This window comes from Echiichthys vipera, assembly GCF_963691815.1.
Source record: "Echiichthys vipera genome assembly, chromosome: 14".
NCBI lineage: Eukaryota > Metazoa > Chordata > Actinopteri > Perciformes > Trachinidae > Echiichthys > Echiichthys vipera.
Genome location: NC_139839.1, coordinates 16225857 through 16247624, shown reverse-complemented (window position 1 = coordinate 16247624; position 21768 = coordinate 16225857). Strand labels below are relative to the sequence as shown.

General features: G+C 40.2%; 2 protein-coding genes across 2 annotated transcripts; one reads left to right on the top strand and one right to left on the bottom strand.

Moving 5' to 3' along the window:
* Positions 1 to 1518: 1518 nt before the first annotated feature.
* Positions 1519 to 13939, top strand: arhgap31 (Rho GTPase activating protein 31). Its single transcript, XM_083927668.1, has 12 exons — positions 1519 to 2035; positions 5439 to 5541; positions 6016 to 6160; positions 7345 to 7427; positions 7553 to 7660; positions 7794 to 7933; positions 8015 to 8222; positions 8346 to 8464; positions 8565 to 8621; positions 8701 to 9342; positions 9448 to 9596; positions 10115 to 13939. Exons 1-12 carry the CDS (start codon positions 1936 to 1938, stop codon positions 12095 to 12097), a joined length of 3837 nt encoding a protein of 1278 aa, XP_083783794.1. The 5' UTR covers positions 1519 to 1935; the 3' UTR covers positions 12098 to 13939.
* A 5556-nt stretch (positions 13940 to 19495) lies between these two features.
* Positions 19496 to 20478, bottom strand: gsx1 (GS homeobox 1; the record flags this gene model as incomplete). Its single annotated transcript, XM_083926830.1, has 2 exons — positions 19496 to 19848; positions 19950 to 20478. The coding sequence occupies 2 exons, from the start codon at positions 20476 to 20478 to the stop codon at positions 19496 to 19498; spliced, it is 882 nt and encodes a 293-aa protein (XP_083782956.1).
* Between the last annotated feature and the right edge of the window lie 1290 nt (positions 20479 to 21768).

Genomic DNA, 21768 nt, shown 5'->3' with positions numbered 1-21768 from the left:
TTGACAGTCACTCATTCAAAATGAATCAGCACGACAAAGTCAGCTGATCACTTCCTCAAGTAATTGGTTGTTGTTACCGATGATGTTTTAACCTAAATTGTTTTGTCTGAATTCTCAACGACGGCAACCACATGTTCCTCATGTAACAGTGGCCGCAGTGAAGTGTCACAGTTAGACACGCAGGGCTACTCATGTGTTACTCATAAGTGACACAAAGGTGTCCTGAAGTGTCTGTTGGTGGAGATCAAAAACAGAGAGAGTAAATATTGGACTAACATTCATCAGGTGGCCAGAAACATGATGCCAAATCAATAATAAGGTTACTCCATGTCTGCTGGATGTGTTAAACAGTCCGCAAATCGGTTTGACATCAGCTTAAGAGCTTTCGTTTGCTCTGAAAGCCTAAGTGATTTGGGAATTGTTGCACAGTTATGAGACTAGACATTGTTTATGTCAACCAACCAAACCAACTTTTCACGTTTCTGCCTTCAGTTCTTGTGTCAAATTTATTTTGAAATATGCAGTAAATCCATGGTAAATCACTGCGGTCAGTGGTGGTTTGACAGTGGTCCAACAGGGGTTCACATAGAACATAGATTTACTGCAATTAATGAATATGTTTGAAAATATCACCCCAGGGAAAATTCTGTAATTCGCAGCTGTAAAACATTTCAAACCTTAATTTATGGAATTTGGGGTTTTAGGATCTATAATTTTCCATGTGTTTAAAGGCTACAAATATGAGGAATATATCATGATCACTACCCAGGGAGTTTTTCATGATCTTTCTCAGGGGATTGTGGGGATATGACTGGATTACATTTAGCCAAGACACAAGCAACAGAAACACATGCAGTACTATGAAAACATAATGCTTACATACATAATGCAACATCAGTGCTATAAATAAAATCCATGTGCATTTGTATTTGGAGACCGGTTTGAAAATGACGAACATGAAACGCATAGCAGTTAGTAACAAGAACCATGTGTGTCGTCCATCTTCTCACCCCAACCCCCAGGAACCCCCCCCCCCCCCCCCCCCATTTCCCATCTGTGCCCTTCAGGCCCTCACTTCAGTCACCTCCCACTTCCCTCTTCCTTCAGAACCCGTCTGTTTTTGTTTTCGAGCCCAGGCTCTTTGCACAGGAAATTGTATACATTGGGAGCATTCAGGAAGGCAGAGAGCAGCTTTCCCGTTAGCTCTAACTTTGGGCACATGAAAAAAAAGGATAAAAGAGGTCAGTAATTCCTAAACCAGGAGAGAAACAGAAGTCAGCTGTTCTCCTCCCCTCACTTCACTTCCCTCCCCTTTACACAGTTTCAACATTTCAAAAATCCATGCCACACCACTGCCACGAGTCCATCTCTAAAGATAGAATATTTGAAAAATCTCAGAGTGGAAGTCAGATTCAAAATAAAAACTAATGTTCCTGAGAGGACTTGCCTCTCTTGACATGCTTCCTCAGCTACAGAGAAGTCATTGAGAAGGGGAGACTGTGTGGAATGAAGGAAAAGAGGAGGAGATAAAAAAGGAGCAGAGAGAGACTGGCTGGGGGTAAAAAAACAACAGGAAACCAACCGATTCTAATGCTGTTTCTGCAAATCCTTCAGAGATAAAGCAGCAGACTGCCACGTCCCAGCCGAGCAACAGGCACACCATGACTTTTCTTTGATCATCACTTCAATTTATGACAATGTAAAGGACTTATAGCTCAAAATGTGACGTCACTTCTGCTCTCAGCCTCCAACGGTGTGGTTAGTCAGAATGTGAGCGGATGCAGAGTTTTTGGAGCTGATTGCTGGGATTTCTATGCGGCTGCTTTCTTCTTTTTTTTACCTACAAACTCAACCTCTGTTGGGGTCATATGGATCGATCGCCGCTCTTCCAAGGATCTGTTTGTTTTAATCATCGGGACTACTAACTGGAGCCACATGAAGAATAAAGGGACTAAGCAAAAGTCCAAAAAGAAAGGAAGTGAAAATGTGTTCGGCTGTGACCTGATTGAACATCTCCAGAATTCAGGACAAGATGGTAAACTCTTTTTTTAAAACTTTATTTTTCTTTCTTTGAGATCCAACACTCATTTACAAGCATTTACAGCACTATTTCTTTCATTGAGTACTTGACTCATATGTAGGGGGTAACATTTATACTGAAAATTGAGCTTTATTAGTAATTTCCTTTATTATTATAGCTATTATAACCATTGATATTCAAATAATGTGGTGACATTAATATGGAAAAGACAAAAAAAGGCATATTTACTTAACAAATATAGGCTTTGTTCAAAGGTTGCATATGAACAGTAGGTATACATGTGTTTTACATTTACTGTAAGGCCATTCATTCACACATTGGCTGTATTAAATTGTCATTTATGACTTTGGGTGTGGCTCTTACATTTTTTGTTTCAATTTCCTATGGTGACTATAGTTCCTATGACTGGCTTTGTGTCTGAAAAAAGACTGGGCGGTGCTGCTGCAGCCTATGGATGAGAGAAAATAATTAGTCAAGAAAAAAGCTGAAGAGTAATCCTCAAATATTCAAATATGTGGTCAGATTTGCTTGAGAGGGTTATATTCTTTTATCCCTTTTCTTTTTACTGATGGTGTTTTTTTTTGTTGCAACCATCATCTGTGATTTTCCTTTTCGGGAGCACCATGGTATGTCAAGAAAAAGAGAAGTATCCCACGTGCAGAGGATGTGTTGAGGATAACTTTAAGGAAGACCTGTTACAGTGGACACTGTAAGGCGGGGCTTTCAGTGCAGGAAGTGAGGGAGGCGGTGTGAGTTGTACCTCTCCGTCATGGAAGTCGAGCAGACATATTGTGTTTTTAGATTGTGAGTGCATCACTGAATATGGCTGGAAGCTCCTGACAAACATACACAAAGTAGGTGTTACGTTTAGATATAGTGTCTATCAAAACCTTTTTATATATATATATATATATATATATATATATATATATATATATATATATATATACGTAATCAGGGTATTAAAGTGAACTTGATGCCCACATGTTCCTCGACTTTCAGTGGTGGAATTTAATTAAGTACAATTTTGTGGTACCTGTACTTGAGTATTTCCATGTTATACTACTTTAGACTTCTACTGCACAACATCTGAGGGAGATATTGTACTTTTTACTCCACTACATTTATTTCATAACTTTAGTTAACTACTAGTTACAAATTCTATAATTAAATCACCTTATAAATCATGGTATGTTAGATTAAACCAAGCAGCAGCAAATAAAGTATTTAAAATCAGCTCTACCTTTACCAGCTGCAACATTGCAAGGGATTAACACATCAATGCATTAATAAAATATAATCCAATTATATATTTTATTCTAGTAAAAGTAAAAGATCAGAATACTTCTTCCACCACTGTCAACCAAAGTACAGTCTAAAACACTAAAGTTAGATCACTACAGAACATTATTACAGTATGTTTCTTTTTTTAACCAACTTGCTCAAATGACAACAAAACAACAAAGTTTCACGCTTGAGAGAAGTCTTTAAAGAGAGAAAATACTTTTGAACCCTTACATTTAAAAAAAAAAAAAAAAGAAGAAGAAATATCTCAAATGAGAATGTGAAATTTGAAAAAAGCAATCATGATACCGTAAATCTGTGATCATTTTAGTAAAGCAACTCTAGATATACCCAAACATGAGTCATCTGGAGGAGGAATACACACACTTAATATTTCCACTTTTCCAATTTTATAATAAGGTTCAGTTAATCTGGTATCTGAACCTTTCACAGTTGCTTTAGTCATCAACATACAATATCACCTATAAAATATGTTTATATAATATATAAAAGAAAGAATGCAGGGCTGTAAAGGGTTTTTGTACAGCCAACCACTGAGTAGTTTAATGGTATATTTAACATTATTGTAGGAACAAATAACTCACATCTGTTGACTAAGTGTTGAGACTAAGTCATATGTATTGATTTAATATCATGTGTCATCATAAAGCTATAGATCAAACAGAGATCTTTCCTCAGGGCAGAGACTGAGAGGCGCTAAATGCAGGCTCCAGTCAAAGTTGTATTTGACCACAGGCATGTCACTGAAAGCCCAATTAAGTTAAACATAAGAATGTAAATAGCAGATTCTTGGTGTCTGCAGCGATGACTGATAAATTAACCATGACGGAAATTACTCTTTCATTTTGTGGAAGATTAATTTTGTTTACAAGATGATCTGTTTTTACTTATCACAGAGAGACATGAAAATAAGAGTGTATTTAAAATATAAAAGTTATACAAAAGTTACTACCAATATAATATGTCATAATTTGAACATCATGGATTGAAATTATCTTCATTCATGCAGCCAAAAGGTTTAGAAATGTAAGGCAAGAATATGGAACTGAAACTATGTTTTTATAATGCAGTTTTTTAGTCTATGAAAGACAGTTATGGTATATTTACTAGTTATTTTTGTAGAGGCGGAGAAATGTCCCGAACACAGCAAAATGCGCAAATACAGGCAGAGGGCAAGGTCTCTACAGATACAGACACAAACACCACACACTTCTAGTGGGTCATAAGTGATGCTTGAGGCAGATTACTTTTGTCTATACATTGGTTTTGTTTTTTTAGGAAAATCCCACTCATTGTGCCTTTAATGTCAAACACTGCTTAGAGGTTAAAAGCCAATGTGTTGGTACTTGTGAGATGCTATGAAAAGCTACTGCATCCACCTGAAAGTTATTCTTTATATCTGAAAAGAGTCATTAATACTGAGGCCAGGACGAACCAACAATGGATGTTCCCTCGTCTGTACCAGTATGTTCCTTCAAACACAAGAACTACAGTTAAAAGACAGCTGATCTCAACTGTCTGTAAAGTAATTTAGGTACAATCAAAAATAAGTCACATTCAGCTTCAGAATCAACTTAGTATGCCAATTTACATATCAATTGCTTCTTTTAGTATGAGCTAAAAGGAAGTTGTGGTAAGACTGAATCAGAGCATGTGACTTAGTTGTAAAACAGCAGTTTAAGCTTTTTTTTTTTTAAAAAGTGCAGTAAGTAAACACACTTGTGTACAAAAGGTGATGTACTGTAATTCAGAAAGCTGTGTGGGCCACTGGCTATATTTCATAAGCTATTTTCTATTAGAGGAAATGTCGTAAGTAATACCAGCTACAAGGACTGGGTGTGTCAACCTTCCTCTGAAACAAACAAACCATTTTTAACTTCCTGTCAAAGTCCACCTACAATCAGCGGCCCTAAGGAATAGAAAACAGACATAGTGGAACAAACCCTTAACCATGAAGTCAACCTTATGTGCATTGTTACTGCTTGAACATTACATTTACAGTTGTTTCCTTCTCCTGCTTTTTAAGGTTTGATCTGACCTTTAAGTCAAGTATATATAAAAGTCTAAAACTAACACGATATCTTAACTTCAGTTCCTCAGGTTCTGAAGAAATGTGCAGAGTTTATTGAGGAGCATGGGATCGTGGACGGAATCTACAGGCTGTCGGGGGTCACCTCAAATATCCAGCGTCTCAGGTACTCGTGCAACATGAGGCATCAAAAACCTCACAAAATATGGTGATAACAATGAGGATTTCATTACAAAGCAGGAGTGTTTCAATCTTATATTGGTGTATTGGTGTATACATCCTTCTGGCTCCAATTATTAATTTAAATTGATGCTACGCTAAATCAAATAATACCCATAAAATTAGCGTTAGTCCAGCTACCCTTTTTTTTATCCATGCAGGCTGAATAAACAGTCATGGGTATTTTTTATTTACATAACATTTTTCAGTCAAATTGAGCTTGTATAGCATTGGTTTTTTTGCCACAACAACGTTAGTCGACTGGTTCGACTTTAATCTAACAAGTCACATACTACAACAGTAGTTAGCAGGGGGGTAACAATCAAAGCAATTAATTGTGTGTGTGTGTGTGTGTGTGTGTTTGTGTGTGTGTGTGTGTTTGTGTGTGTGTATGTGTGTGTGTGTGTGTGTGTATGTGCAGGCAGGAATTCTGCTCCGAGGCGTGCCCTGACCTTACAAAGGAAGTGTACCTCCAGGACATCCACTGTGTGGGTTCCTTATGTAAGCTGTTCTTCAGGGAGCTACCCAATCCTCTGCTCACCTACGAGCTTTACAACAAATTCACTGTGAGTACATTCAATTCACATAAACAGTGAAAGAAAACCCTGTGTTTAATTAGTAACAGGCAGAACGACAACCCCGACACTAGACGTCAATGAGCAGTATTCTTTCCACATGATCCCTCTGTATATTTGTGTCAGTACTTTGTGTCAAGACCTTATTTATTATCATTTTTTATAAGTGTGACCACATCCGTCTGGCTCACTATTGATCAGCTGTTTTCTTTTAACCGTTCCCTGGAGGATTCTGTACCATTAGCAGATGTTGCTACCCGTAATGAGCTAAAGCTGTCCCTGCATATACTGTATGACAAAACAGACTGTAAGTGACTGAATTATGATCTGTCTTTTCAAGTGTGTGTTTTTTTGTGCGACCCTGTTGCAAGGCAAATCATTTGTTCTGATTTACTATTTAACTATTGGATTTAAAAAAGAAAATGTATTTTTTTTCTGGACCTTTTGGATAGCAGGGGGTTTAAGGTTTGTAATGAAGCAAGAGCATAAACATTTAATGGAATAATGGAAATCAATCTAACTGGCAACCTGTGTGGTCAAAACTGGGGTGACGCAACCTCCACATTTAGTACCAGAGTGAAGCACTTTCTGGATGTGAAAGAGACTTTAGAGGGCAGAGCATGAGGGAAGCAATACTGAACTGTAAGACCTGTTTGTGCTTTCTGTGTACCTTGTCAGACCATTAGCATACCTTGGCATTCATATATCTTGTGCTTCTCGTGCCTGAAAATTCCAATACTCCAGAGTTTTGGGAAAAGTCCGTACCTCAAATGGTGTATTATGAAAACATACCAAAAACCCAGTTTCACCAAGTTAACTTGGAAGGACTGAACTCTTTACAACACAAGCCTTGATCAGAATCTGGTTGAGTGCTTGATGTGTTATTTTTTTAGTCAGCATTATGTCGACTGGTGGAATGTAAAATGTCATTTCAAAGTTAATGTTTGTTCTTTGGCCAATAAACATAATAGAAAAAGAGCACGTCTAAACAACTACTGATGTGACAGCTGTTTGGCCCTCAATCACATTACCGCACGCACTCGAGCATGTCGGTTTGCATTTGATGAGCAGCCATAACTGGGGGGAGGCTTGATGGAAGCCTGCAGGGGGAATATAGCTTTACCCTACAGTTATTGTTTTTTTTACATACATACATTTGTCTGTTTGATCTGCAGGAAACGGTCTTGGTCCAGGGGGATCATGAGAGACTTTTACACATTCAGGGTGTCATCAAAGAACTGCCGACCCCTCACTTCAGGTGAATTTCAGTCCTTTTTACTCTCAGCAATTAAGATAATTTAACAACTGACAGTCCTGGTTGCCAGATTTTACAAATTATGTTTTAAAAATATGACAAGAAGTGTTTGTCGACTCTCTCCTCAGAACTCTGGAGTACCTTACTAAGCACTTGGCCCACCTTGCCACCTTAAGCACCCAGACAAACATGCATGCACGTAACCTGGCCCTGGTTTGGGCTCCAAATTTATTAAGGTGAGTTCAGCTTCCGATGTGTCTAAAACACTTGATCTAAATCTAAATAAAAGAAAACTTGAACAGGAAATGCTGAAATACTTTTTTTCTGAAATTCAAAGAAAGAATGTATTTTCATCTCTTATTTTGTCAGATCTAAAGACATTGAGGCGTCGTGTAGTTATGGAGACATGGCTTTCAAGGAGGTGCGGATACAACAAACAGTGGTTGAGTTCATTCTAAACCACACAGAGGAGATCTTCAGTGATTCTGTGCAAATCAAACCTAAAGAAGGTATCATATAAAAGAAAAAAAGCAGACGATTTGTTGGGTTAAATGATTTGCTAATTCACCACTAAAATTATACTTCTCCAGGACCAAGTTTGATGTGTGGGGAGAAGTATGCAACACTTCCGATCAGTGGGCAGTGTGGGCCGATGAAACTTATGAGCCTGGAAGAAGCCCAGGCCCGCTCCTTAGGTCCCAACCATCCTGTGCATAAAGAACGTCAGCGAGAAACCAGTCTGCCTGACACCAGCACTGTCACGCCCTACCACACCGTCATAGACATATCAGACAGCAAGTATGACAGATTTGGCTTCAGTCCATTGAGAGTGTTTGATGCATGTAGGATTACTGTGTTTAACTTTGCATGTATTACTGTCAGAACACGCAGTGGTCTTAATAATCTCTGTTTGTCTGTTAGGAGAAAGTTTTCTGGGAAATCAAAGAAATGGAAGTCCATCTTCAACCTGGGGCGGTCTGTGGACTCCAAGGGAAAACTGAGCAGGAATGGCAGCGTGTTCATAAGAGCACAGGGAGGAGGTAAAGTGTTGACCTATGACCTAACAATGTTAAACTATATACACTTTTGTGTCATTTTTATTTTATCAAAGTGTGATGATATTATTGTTTTTTTTGACAGAAAAGACAGCTCTTCGTCCATCCAGAAGCATGGAGTCCTTGTGCTCCTTACCAACAGGTGGGGCTAAAACCCAAATACTTTATACACAGAGCAAAAGTAAAGTAATACTGTAACACATGTTATTTTAACCATGCAGATGATGACAGAACAGGAAACAACAGTCCAGCTGGTGGATCCGGAAGCATTTTTTCAGATGTCAAATCCAGAACTCTGGGATCTGACTCTCTCTACGACCTGAGTGAACACGACCAAAACTGGGAGTTTAAAGGGACAAAAGCTGACGGGGCAACAGGTGGCTGGAGCTCTAGCATGGACCAAAAGAGGTCACCAGGTGCCTCTGCACCCCCTCAAAAAACACTGCCAGAGCAACTGAAGGTTTTCAAAGGAGATGACCTTAGCGGCTACAAGCCCACCTCTCCGAAAAACAGGAGGATGCTGTACTCTGGCTCCTCCAACAATAGCTCCTCCCGGCCCTCCTTCCCGGGAAGCTTTTTCCCACTGGAGTCCTCGCCGAGGCATCAGCGCAGAGCTGTCAACATATCTGAGCCTTTTGCTGTGTCTGTACCCCTGCGTGTGTCAGCCGTTATCAGCTCCAACAGCACGCCATGTAGGAGCCACGCCAAGGACAAAGCAGCTTCTCTGCAACCCTGCAAAGAGAGCCCAGAGCAGAGCCGCAACAGTGGAAAGAGCAACACTTTCCCCCAACTGGAATCTAAGAAGCAGGAAGGAACCCAGAAGAAAAACACAGAGGAGGCAACCTCCAGAGTCCTGCCAGAGGGTGAGGACATCTTCCTTTATCACACTTTGAAATGGCTTGTTATGCTGCATAGTAAAGTCATACATGTGTAATAGAATGTCATGAAACAACACTTTTTTTTTCCAGATGCAAGCAAAGAAGCGGTGCAAGAAGGTCGAGGAGGGGTGAACTCTTCTGAACTGAAACCAATGTCCCTTGCAAATGCAAGAGAAGGCAAAGATGCAGCGCCATCTCCTGGGAAAGAAGTGCACAAGCAGCAGATAACTATGCAAATGGTAAATCGTGTAAAGTTGTGCTTCCACTTGAGAAGATTTGCAGATGCTATCTTTCATTGGGGCTTAAGTTTGACTGTTGCTTTTATCATCACATTATGTTTCCGTTTTCACGATAAAAGGTTAAAACTATACCTAATACTAATACTTTTTACAAAGTAAATGTCAGCTTATCACACTCCAAATGGCATCTGTTTTGGGTTCACTGGTCCATCCTTTTACCAAGTCACGTCAAATTAAGTCAGACAACTGAGACTTACTGGTAAATATGTAATCATTGCTATATGAATTTCTGCTGAGAACCAAACATTTTTTTCAAATTGTTCTGCTGTAATCTTGTGGTTAAAAGTTTAATTTTTCAACTCCCCTATGATTGAGATTTCTGTAAAGGTAATGTGAGAAGTGAATAATGCTTTGATATTTTACCCACTTACCTTTGGCAAGAACCAGCACATACAGATTATATTGTTTGTTTGTTAATCCTTTCTGCTTTTGTTTGTTTGTCATTTATACTTTCTCAGGACAAGGGATCTTCTGCTGGGAAATTGCTGTGGCCTGAAGAACTGAAGATAACCGAACCTGAAATCGACCTGCTGGATGAGACTTTTAAACCCGTTTTCGGCTCCAAGAGCGCCTATGAGGGCATGAGGTTAACAATGGATGTTAAGTCAAAACGCAGCCGCAGCTCTCCGTCTCTGTCATTGTTATTTAGGGAGCAGTCTTCGAATACCTCTCTGAGTGATCGTGTAATCGCCACTGGATCAGACTCTGCAAAGAAACAGCCCTCAGAGTCAGACATTTTATTTTCTCTTCACAAAAGCGCAGAAAACACCCGCCCTGCTGACTGTGAAATTGAGAAGAAGCTGCATCTAAAAATCCCACCCTTAAACAAAGATGACACCAAACAGCGCAAACTTCCTTTAAAGGAAACCTGTTTGGATAAAGTTATGAATCCCTTGACAATAGAGGATACTCCAACGGTTGTAGGCTTCTCAAAGGTAGACGATACCGTCAAAAAATCTGAGAACCGTGAAGTTCCTCAAGGAGACAAAAACGTCTCCTGTGATGGAGCAAAGAAGACTTTGATTCCCGAGTTGGAGGTAATTCAGAGGCTGTCGGTGTGTTTGGAGGAGAGACGTAACTTGTTGGAGCTGCCAAACCTCGAAAACGATGAAGGCTGTGGAGGAAACTTGGAGGAGCTGGACTTGGTGGAGCCCTGGGAGGAATTTAGCTCCAACAAGCAGTGGGTTACCAGCCCTCTCCACTCACCGGACGTGGAGGTGTTGTTTAACCAGCTATCACCCTTCAGCTCTAGTGGGGAAACTCAGAATTCATCTCCTTCGGTTGATAATAACAAACAGTGTCTCATTAAGAGCACTGCACATTCCTCAGAAAACATTCCTCAGACCACCGGTGGCAAACCAGAAACTAAATGGACGCATTTGCCACCGGGGGTCGGTGTGAACAGCAGCAACGTAACGCAACCTCACACAGGGAAAGGCAGCACAGCGAAACAGAAGAGCACAGTGTCATCTCAGAGGTTTTACAGACAGATGTCTTATGAAGCGGAGAGAAGAGAGGAACATTGCTTTTCTAAACACAGACCGTATTCACTTAATTTGGACCTGGGACATCGATGCATCAGAGACATCTCTAATCAGCAAAGTCGTAAGTCATCAGAGTTTTCTTCCTCTCAGAGAGGATTACTGACCTCCTCTGAATCTGTAAACACCAGACTTCCCTCAGAGTTGGAGTTGTTTCTGAGCGATCGGCAGGCACCTCTACGCCGAAATTCAGCCCCAGTCAGCGTGTCATCGGTGCGAACAGCCTTCATGATAAAAACATGCCAGGCCAAAGCTGTGCCCGTTGTCCCTCCCAAGGTGCAGTACAGTCAGATACCTCCCTCCAGACACGAGAATGATTTTGATGCAGCGAAGGAACAAGAAAAGGAACCTCCTAAAATCAGCGCAGAGAAAAACAAAGCTGCACCTGCTCCGATGATGTCAGATCTGAAGGAGGAGCTGGAGAATAAAGAGCCTGCCCCCAAACACAAAAAACAGCCACATGTCACAGAGGCTGCGAAGACCACGTCTACTCCAGAGCTGCCGGTCATTGCAAGGAGACACCAGCCCAGTCTGGAAGTGTTTGTAGATTGTCCCAGACCTAACAGAGGGAACATCTTACAAAGACCATCCTTTAGGAACAGGCAGAGACCTCAAAGTCTCATCCTGCTCAGCCCTCCATTTCCCATCATGGACTATCCTCCGTCAGGAGACGACGGCAAGCTCCTTTCATCCATCAAGAGCCTGAATGACACGTCAGCAGTGAATGTCTTTTCCAAAGAGATGTCGGAGAATTTCAGGACGCCAGAGGGGATCGCCCTTCAAAGCAAAATGACTATTCCAAAAAGTGGACAGAGACTGGAAACGTCGACCAGCTGCTTCTACCAGCCACAGAGGAGGTCGATGATATTTGACAGCAGGAGCCACAGACAGATTGAGTGACTGGAGGTGCAGTCACTATCTATGAGACTGGCTTTATGTAAACAGATACAGCATATGAGGAAACTAAAAGGAGGATGATATAATCTTATGTTAATCACAGCATTTCGTTTGCTATATTTTAAAGCTTTTCTTGAGGGATGAAGGCTTTTGATTCTGGAGTATTTGAGAAAGAGTTGAGCAAGCCACGGTGTGTGTGAAAGCTGTTTAAGCTTGACTGAGATCTAGGGCTGCAACTCATGAATATATATTTTTAGATTATCCACAAATCTGCCAATTATTTTTTGGATTAGTCTATTGATTGTTTGTTCTATAAAATATCAGGAAATAGCGCCAAAAAGAAGAAGAAAAAGAAAGTTCCAAGCACCCAAGCTGATGTTTTTTCAAAGGTTGAAAAGAAAGAAAGATATTGCATTTATTATCACAGAAGCATTTGACAGCAAAAAAAAAAATATTAAGTTAAGGTCTTTCAAGAGGTTCAAACCACATAGTCTTTCTCAGAGGATGGAGCTCATTCAGTTGTCATGGTGATAGCTCATTGTGCAAGCTCCATCCACTGAGGAAGACCATGAAATGTGGTTGAAATCTCCACAAAAAAGCTAGTAAGGGGAACAGAAGTTAATTTTTTGTGTCTAGTTCATGAGGTTTCTTATTTAATGTGTCTTTTTCATCTTCCCTTATTTGAACAACTTTCTTCTGGATGTAAAAAGGTCACCGGGTTGTGTGTCACTTGTTGGAGTTTCATGACGACATATTGGATTACTTGGATTAAATGACCTATCAACAGCCAGTGTTCATACTATATCAGACTGCGACCTCTCCCCGTAAATATTTATGTTTGAATTGACTCCTCCAACGTTAAGGGCTCTGAATACAGGAAGTGTGCAGTAAAAGTGAACAAAAAATAAAACAGTAAACTGAAGAACTGACAATGAAACTGTTAAAACAGTTTAACAGCCATGAAATTGATCATGAAGATGTGTTTATTTATTCCTTTATTAACATACACATTATATGAAGTAAACTTGATACATATATACTCTATGTTGTTACTGTTTTGGCTCTGTGATGTGATGATGTCAATGTGATTTTTTTTCAAACTAATATTTAAAAGGAAATTCCTTTTTTCTGATTCAAATATATCGCAAAAAGTATTTACCCACAGAAGAATTTTAAGGCATGTGTATCTTTATTTTCTGTGATTGCTTTGTATTTTATGGCCGTTGTTGTTGTTGTTTAGACAATAATGAGAGCCAGCATTATAGAAAAGAGTAAAGAGTATGTGATGATATTAAAAGTAAAACTCTGGAGTTGCTCCGCTGACAGTAAACTGGAGGTTGACTTTGTGCACGCTGACTGTATTCCATGTGTTTAAATCAAAGTCAGATGACAGCCTCTCCAGGTTTGTGTCTCTTTTCTTTTCCATTTAACAAACACAGGATCTGATGTATTTAGGTTTATGAACATAAAATATTTAGGATGTTACAGGAGGCTACAGTTTATTTTCTAAAGATGTTATTGAGGTCACAGTGGTTTTATACTGTAGTTTGGATGGACTGGATGAATGATAACAGTGATTTATTCAAAGAAATATTTGAGAAGTGAGATATGTGTTTTTTTTTATTTTGTTGTGTGCCTTTTGTATACTTGTTGATACTGAAAATGGTTGACTGATATACTCACAGGACAAACAACTGAACTAAGAATTTTGAGATGGGAGTTTTGCCTTCATTATCTGATGGCGCCACCTGAAATTAATGTATATAAGACACTTGATTTTAACAGTTTTGTTACAACCGAAAGGCATGAGAATAAAAAGTTCTGAAATCACGAGTCAGTGGTTCTGCTAACGTGGCTTTCATAAAAAAACAGAAGTATAGTGTCATTTTATATAAAGGGATGTCTTTTTTTTATATAGCAGGTCAAGGTGCCATATAAATACTGTGAAAGTATCGAAAACGACTCTGTATATATGTTCCCCGGGGAATAAACATCATTTTAGAGTACAAGGACCGGGTGACGATCTTTACAACAACAAGTATCAGGTGATCTTAGTGTAATTTGATATTATTACACTAATGATACCTCTAAATTTCCTGTTAGTCCGAAGATTACAGAACTCAGGAAGACGAAAAAATGAAAAAGAAGTTTCACTATCACATTATATATGAGCTATGTTACTGACCGCAGTGTTTGTGGCCAAGTGAAGCACACTTCTGATGATTCTATGAAACAGGCTTTATACTGTACAATAGAAATGACTCAAGCTTTAAACTTTACTCTGGACATTTATCTTTTCTTCCTTCTCCACCCCCCTCTATTCACATCTTTGGTTAAGCACTTTTTTGAGTTTTACTTCTCCCTCCGTTCTAAGTATATTAGTCAACACGTGGAAACTTTGTCTCACAAGTTATACTGTACATGTTCAAAGATTTTGTTGAAAAAAAGGAGAAACTTTGTAACTTTCATATAGTCCTTCAGAAAGCTTCTGACTGAGAGGGGGAATATAAAAGAGGCTGCGGTGCTGTTGTGTGAATGAGAAGTATTCAAGGGGCCCCCGAGACCGATGGGGCCCTTTGGAGATCAGATGTGTCTGGACACAGTGACATGTGGTGTGGCAAAGACCTGTTTTTTTTCTTCCGATTTGAGATAATTTACAATTCACTACTATTTAAAAAAAATAAGGCTGTGGTAAAATTGTTGTCTTAACTATTTTAAAAGAAGTTCAAAATTCTTCAAAGTATAGTTGTGCAGTTATATGCTCTGGTCTTTGCCACCAGATGACGCTCCTGCTCCACACTGCGCATGTGAGTGAGCCACTAAACAGACAGACACAGTGAAAGTCAGCCTGCTTCACTTCAGGTACATTAAGTGCTCCAACTACTCCACATATACTGTAGCCGATAAAACAGTCTAATCCACATCTAATCTCTGTCAACCATGCCCGCATATGTTTTTGCGTATGTGTGTGCGCGTGTACGTGTGGGTTGTGCACGCGGAGTGCGCGCGTTCTTGCAGTTTCCCTTCACCAAAGATCTTACGCTTGCCTCTCGTCCTTTTCAAAACACTGCGTGATTCCCCATTACAAAACCACAATGGAATCATATCACTGTCATTCAACTACACAAATTCTAAAAAACATACAGTAACACAACGCAGTATGTTACATGCAGAGCGAGTCATGATGCACAACAAGTGTCAAGTGTTTGAAATAAGCACACCGGTAATACAGAGGACATGGTGCAATAAATAACTATATGTAGACATATTCTTAAAATGACTGTCTACACGCCCAATAAATGTATTTAAATGTACTTTTTAAATTTATTTTGTGTTTATTTTTTTGTTACCCATTGGCCAGGGAGACTTCGTATTCCCAAGTGTAATATTCAGGTTCACATATGGACTGAATGATGAGACAGTTATTATAGTTATTAGTTATTATGGTGGGGAAAAAAGTCCACTGTAATTTTATCCGAATGTCACATGAGTTATTTTGACCAGAATCGCATTCAGAAGTATTCTCTCTGGAGCATCGGAGGCGCTAGCAGAGGTCACTTCCATGTCTGCGCAGTTCATTATTTCTCGACCTTTGACACTGCTGTGTATGGGCCGAGAATTAAAAAGGCGTATTCTCAAGCACACTGAAAAAAAGGGAGAGCAAAGCACGGTGAGCGCGTTGAATATTCAATTAGAAGGGGGGAAAGTGAGGAAAAGTGAAGCTGCGTGCCAGCCCTTCATCTTACATTACTGATTAGCTGTTAAACAGATGATATGCAGCTGAATGGGTTCAAATGTTGCAGCAGAAAACAGTCCGGGTTCAAGGTAATGCCGAGCTGTTTCCTTCCCTCTCCACTCCAGCAGACCCAACACACTTTGTCACCACTAACAGCTCCGTAATGAAACGTGTTGCTGTTCCATTTTCCCTCTTTAAACACAGTCGACTAAAAAACAAAACATCGATAGCAGCTGAAACTGCTCCCAGTCCATCGGTGCACATGGAGTTTGGATAAAGCTGTACCGACATACAGAAGAAAATACCTGTTAAACACACCAATATTCATATATTCATATTTAACTGCCTGCAAAAGTAAAAAAAAAGCTTTTAAAAAAGCTTTGTCACTTTCAATTCATACACAAAAGTACTATTTCTGCTACATTCTACGTTTCTATAGTCATGTTACCTGACAGTTTAGTGGCGAAAAACAGCTGTACCCAAAATAAATACGCCTCCAAACAACATAAAGTATTGAACCATAAAGATAAAAGTGCATTAAACTATTAAATGCTTGTTAAAAAAACATCCTCTTGAAAATAGCCACCCCTCTTGCAACAATAATTCACTACTCTACATTCACAAGCAAGGTTGGAAGCCTGGAGTAGCAGGCGTTTATCTTGTAAAAAAATAGTAATTATAAATCAATTTAAGTGTTTAAAAGTTTATAAACTATTTTGTTAAAGTTTGTATGTTAACGTATTAAGTTTACTAAACACATTTACCAAGCTGGATAAGTTTAAAGTAGTTGAATGTGCAGTGCCATAGCAAGCCACGCGGGTCCAAAAGAGCTCTCATTGAGAAGCCACGTGTCCGTTTCCAAAGCCTCTCCAACTTAACCACCTCCTTTGTACGACTAACCCACATCGGCAGCGTCCCTCCACATAAAGGGATTTGCAATTTCAAGATATTTCAGCTTAAATGTTTTTGACAGTTCCCTCGCTTTTACTTCGGCTTGGTTATTTTAACTGTGCCAAATGGGTCACCTTGGGTTGCTGTCTGCGCGCAAAGGGCTTTTGCGCGCATTCAGTCTGAATTTTTTCCAACTTTCCTTGACGGGGAAACCAGCTGCTGGTCGTGAAAAGACGGCTTATTAATTGTCCTTTGTCATGCAGAATTGCTTGATTTCTAAAGAAACGTACAAAGGCTCTTTTTCAGGATTCAAGTATTTTGTTTCGTGCGTATTTTCAAACCATCGAATCAGCTGCAGCGCCGCGCCGTCTACCAGACTCTCAGGTACTGACTGCCTGCTCCCTTTGTCCCCTTTTAATGCTGTTGTAAATCGTGCAGACTGATTTGTTACAAGCTGTTCTTTTAATCTGATAGATAAGAGACATGTCAAAGAAAAGCCGTAAATAAAAAATTAGCCAGAATAAAGACAAGGGCGAGTCTGCTAGATGGGCGCCTGTTGACTCAAGCGGCTCTCCAGCGTCAGGGGAGCCCTCTCCTCAGCTCCGTCAAGGTTACGTTCACAATTCCCTTTTCTTCTTTTTAAAAAGACACCGTAGTCCTTTTTGCTTCAATGAATTGATCGGCACAAAATTAAGAATAAATAAATTGAGCATTTGGAGCACCGAGCGTATAAGCTCCCCCAGGGCGCATACCCCCGGGCTATTGAATGGATAAAGGGCGCTTTGCAGAGGACGTTGTGAGCAAAATGGGGCTCTTTGGTGCAATTAACAAAATAGTCTAATCCCATATCTTAACAAATGCAAATATTGGAGTTTTGTTAAAATGGTTAAGTGAACAATTAAATGAAAGTTTACAAGTGAAACTTCACATCCAAAAAGGCACACTGATGCAGATAATGTGCTGTACGCAATTTAAAAGGTTTTTACTCCCTTTAAAAAGTATATAGATACGTTTCCAAGAAAGCAAGTGTAATTTAAAGCCTATCCAATAGAATAAATATAATTTTGAGGACCAAAGCTTAAGTTAGAGGGCAGTTCTAGCGGTGCGTAAAATAGGCGAACAAGTCTGGAAATACGCTAAACGCCAAACTCCTGGTTTGGTCTTTTAGGAGATGTTTTAATGATCTGATGACCTTTTTAGCTTTAGTAAAAAATAAACATACATACACTCTTTTTTACACTTTTTTCAAAACCAGAAAATCCAACAGAAATATTTTGCTTTCAAGACAACAGTTTTGTTCGAGGATGCTGCGTATTATTTGATTTGGCACATTATTTCATTTTTGGGATTTAACGATTTGTCACTAAAATCACAATATAGGCTAATTAATAATGATGTTGTTTTATCTCAAGTTAATACTGGCTGGGTTGAAGAGGCTTGTATAAAGACTAAAACACACCTGGAGCTCATAAAACCGACAATGAACTTCAACACACTGGTGCGTTAACAATAAGAACAATATGGGTCATGGGCACCAAACTGTGTCTTTCCCCCATTTATTTTCATGTTAGATCGATATCTTAAGATATGCAAAGTCCTAATTCACCATTATACACCCAGAGTGGTCATTAACTCAGTCACACGAGACGGATCATTTGAGCTGCGATGAAACTTGAAAAGAGCTCCAAAAGGACCAGCAAGTGATATCAGGGTTGAGTGTCCCCAAGGGAAAGCACATAAACAGCGTCTTTATTCCCTCTGAGTGATAAAGATTATTGAGCATTTGATTTACTCGTCCAGGGTGGAGTTCTGCTCATGTGCTCCTTCTAGAAACACAAGTGTATTTTGGTTGTCTGTAGAATGCAGTGCAGGCTGGGGATCTCAGAAGAAATACTTTTGTCCTCACCTATTATTTTTGGCTCTTTGAGGAAAAACTGAACCTTGTCAATCATTTTTTAAAAGTCGTATTCTGATACCCAAAACGCCGCATAGCAGCTATACCTTCATGTGACAGATTTTAAAAATAGCAAATAGAATGAGCCTTGCGTATGAAACAGCACTGCGCACGTTGGCACATACAGCGCAGCCATGGAGAGTTCAAATGTGCGGAGATGTAATTCATGTTACAGTTTACACCAAAGACTATAACACATTATTTGACATTATCTGATTGTCCTCTCACATCTTTTTTTCATATGTATAATTCCATGCCCAAACTGCTGATAACAGAGTTTACGTGCGCCACTGTGCGCACAGTGGTGCGCAAAGACCAGAAATATTTAACTCACACCACAACATTTTCTGTCGCTCAGAAATATTTTTTATTAAGTATCAACATTTTTAAATAAATAAATATTTTTCAATTACACTGAAGATATAATTTCAGAGTGATCTCAGCGATGTGACTTTTCTCTCCAGCTTTCCACATTTTCAAGTCACAGTTCCATCCACATAGAATGAATCTAACCAGTATGTATCCAAAATACTGTCTTCCCCAAAATACTAATAAACAATGTTTCTATTGTTTTTGGGGATGTCTTTACAATATGCCTACCATACTCATTGGATTGGCAACAACAAATGGACTGTTTTCAGAAAAAAACTACATACAAAACGTACAACATGTATACAGCTATACAATAATTCAGGGCAATTCCCTGATTAAATATTCTCTTTCTATGTACAGACGACTGGACACAAGTGGAACAGTCTTTTTTGGCTGTATTCAAAATCAGGAGGACCAAAATATGTCAGAGGGGAGGCAGTGGGAGAGTTCAGGGGGAGACGGACAGGTCCACGTCTTCCTTTTCGGACGAGGAGGGAGATATGGGAATGTCATCCTCCTCTTCCTCCGAGCATCTTGCGGTTGACAGGGACGAGCATTTGCAGTTATGTGATCCAGTCCTTTGGCCGCTGCTCTTTCCCTCCTTTTTGTGCTTCACTCTGCGGTTCTGGAACCAGATTTTCACCTGTTTCTCGGACAAGTTCAGGTATGTGGCGATCTCAATGCGCCTCAGTCTGGAGAGGTACATGTTGGAGGTGAACTCTCGCTCCAGCTCCAAAAGTTGTGTGCTGGTGAAGGCCGTGCGCATGCGCTTGCTGCTCTGAAGTTTGCTATTGCTGTTTTCTGTGGGGGGAAAAAAAGATGGTCAGCCTCAGTGATAACATGAAAACACGCGAAATGTGGCTTTGTCCACTCGATCAAACGTTAAATGAGCCTCTACTCACCGATGGAGATGCAGTGGAACTGTCGTGGGTCTGGGACTGAGTACGCAGCTTGGTATATCCCCGGTCCGTGGCTGAGGTTGACGGTGTTGGATGAAGCGTGTTGCCTCGACAGAGCTGAGTGACAGTACTGTGAGGTGAAGGGAGAAAAAGACGCCTTGAGGAGCGGCAGTGATGGTGGTGACGGGTGGAGCTGGGACGCGGCCATGCACAGCGGACAGAAGCACAGAAGCCCGGCTTTCCTGGAGTGGCAGGAGCCCGGCAGCCCGTGCGGGTGGTGCGGAGAGTGCACGGCGTAAGGGAATAAAGGTGGGTTGTTCTCGTTCCCTTTGTCGTTTGCCTCCCTTAAAATCAAGGAATCCACGAGAAAAGATCTCGGCATGTTTGCAAACCTGTTGCTCTGCAGTGTGGTTAAAGTTGAAGCCGGCGCGCGGTTGTGTGAGCGTGCTCTCCTCGGGACGGTGGACAGCGAAGTGGTGCTGAAGGCGCAGCGCCGCTCCTTAAATAGCCGCCGTGGACTCGGTTCGGCCATGTGACGGTTACGCTGTAAGCGGCCAAGAGCTCTCAATAGGGTTTTGTGCCTTTCTCTCGGCATTCCCACTGCACGCTTCCCCATTATTTCACTTGTTAACTAAATGAACTGCATAATGTAGTCTATTCTTGTCAGCCCCACCCACGCCGCAAGAGGCGGCACTGCCCATTCTCCCTTTTATCATCACTCTCATTTTATCATAGAGCACAGCTTACATTTGCGAGAGAAAACGTTCCTGTCAAATTCGGAAAGCCATAATATGTTTTCAAGTTTTGTCACAGACATTAAGCAGCCTATTAGGTATGTAAGTTATATGTATAGTCTTAACTGTGTCCGTGTGACATGGCCGGGAGGGAGATACTTTCACAGCTGTGTACAACTCTTAAAGTACATTATTTACATTAATCACAGAAGGTAAAGTACAGAATCACTTCCCATCGTTTATTTAAGATTAAAGGTTTATTATTATCTAGTGAAATGCGAATGTAAGCTTATTTATTACCAGCTGTGTGTGTGCTCTATTTGAATTTCGCCACCTTGTTTTTCTGAATAAACGTCAACAGCTCTAATATTAATTTTGTGGGCTGTGGATGTAGCTGAGGTTAATTATTTGTGTGACAGGTCTTCTGCACTTGTGTGGCTACTTTACTGACAGTGTAGAGCGCAAACATAAACGCAACAGCTGAATGTAAAGTTTATGCATATCCATTTTAAGGTTAATGTGTCATTTCTGGGCACAAAAAAGGGACAAGTCATTGCCTGAAGGCAGTGCTGTTAAAGAGCAGTGATTAATTCCTTTGCTCGGGCCCCTGCCGAGTCGGGGGAAAGAATATGTAAAAATAACCAGGTTTTCACTCTGCGGCCCTTATTGAATGTCATTGTGGAGGGGTTTCAATGAGAGAGAAAGAGAGTCGAATTAAAGTGTGTGACAGCGGCGGATAGACGCAACAAAGGCGACTCTGTCATAGAGGAGCCCAATGCGCGGCGCGTGAAGCCCCCGCCTCGCGCTCTGATTGAATTAAGTAATAGGAAAACATTTTCTTTCACTTTAAGGCTCTCTGAACAAGACCTTCAAAGAGACGGGACCCGTAATGTGTGAGTAAATAGTGGAAAGTGAATTCTCCCCATCCTCTTTCCTTTTCTTAAAACACAGAAAATAGTCTGTTAGTGTCTTAAAATTAAGGATAAATATGACGTCATTAACAGCCGGATTGCCCCGAGGTCTCGACACGTTATGTTTGCATGGACCGACGAGAACGCTAAGCCAGTCAAATCTATTTAAGTTATTGC

Excerpts from the sequence above, each read along its gene's own strand:
- arhgap31 (XM_083927668.1), top strand. The coding sequence starts at position 1,936 with ATGAAGAATAAAGGGACTAAGCAAAAGTCCAAAAAGAAAGGAAGTGAA. Across the intron at positions 7,661-7,793 it reads TGGGCTCCAAATTTATTAAG|ATCTAAAGACATTGAGGCGT; the intron begins GTGAGTTCAGCT and ends TTATTTTGTCAG. Across the intron at positions 8,465-8,564 it reads CATAAGAGCACAGGGAGGAG|AAAAGACAGCTCTTCGTCCA; the intron begins GTAAAGTGTTGA and ends TTTTTTTGACAG.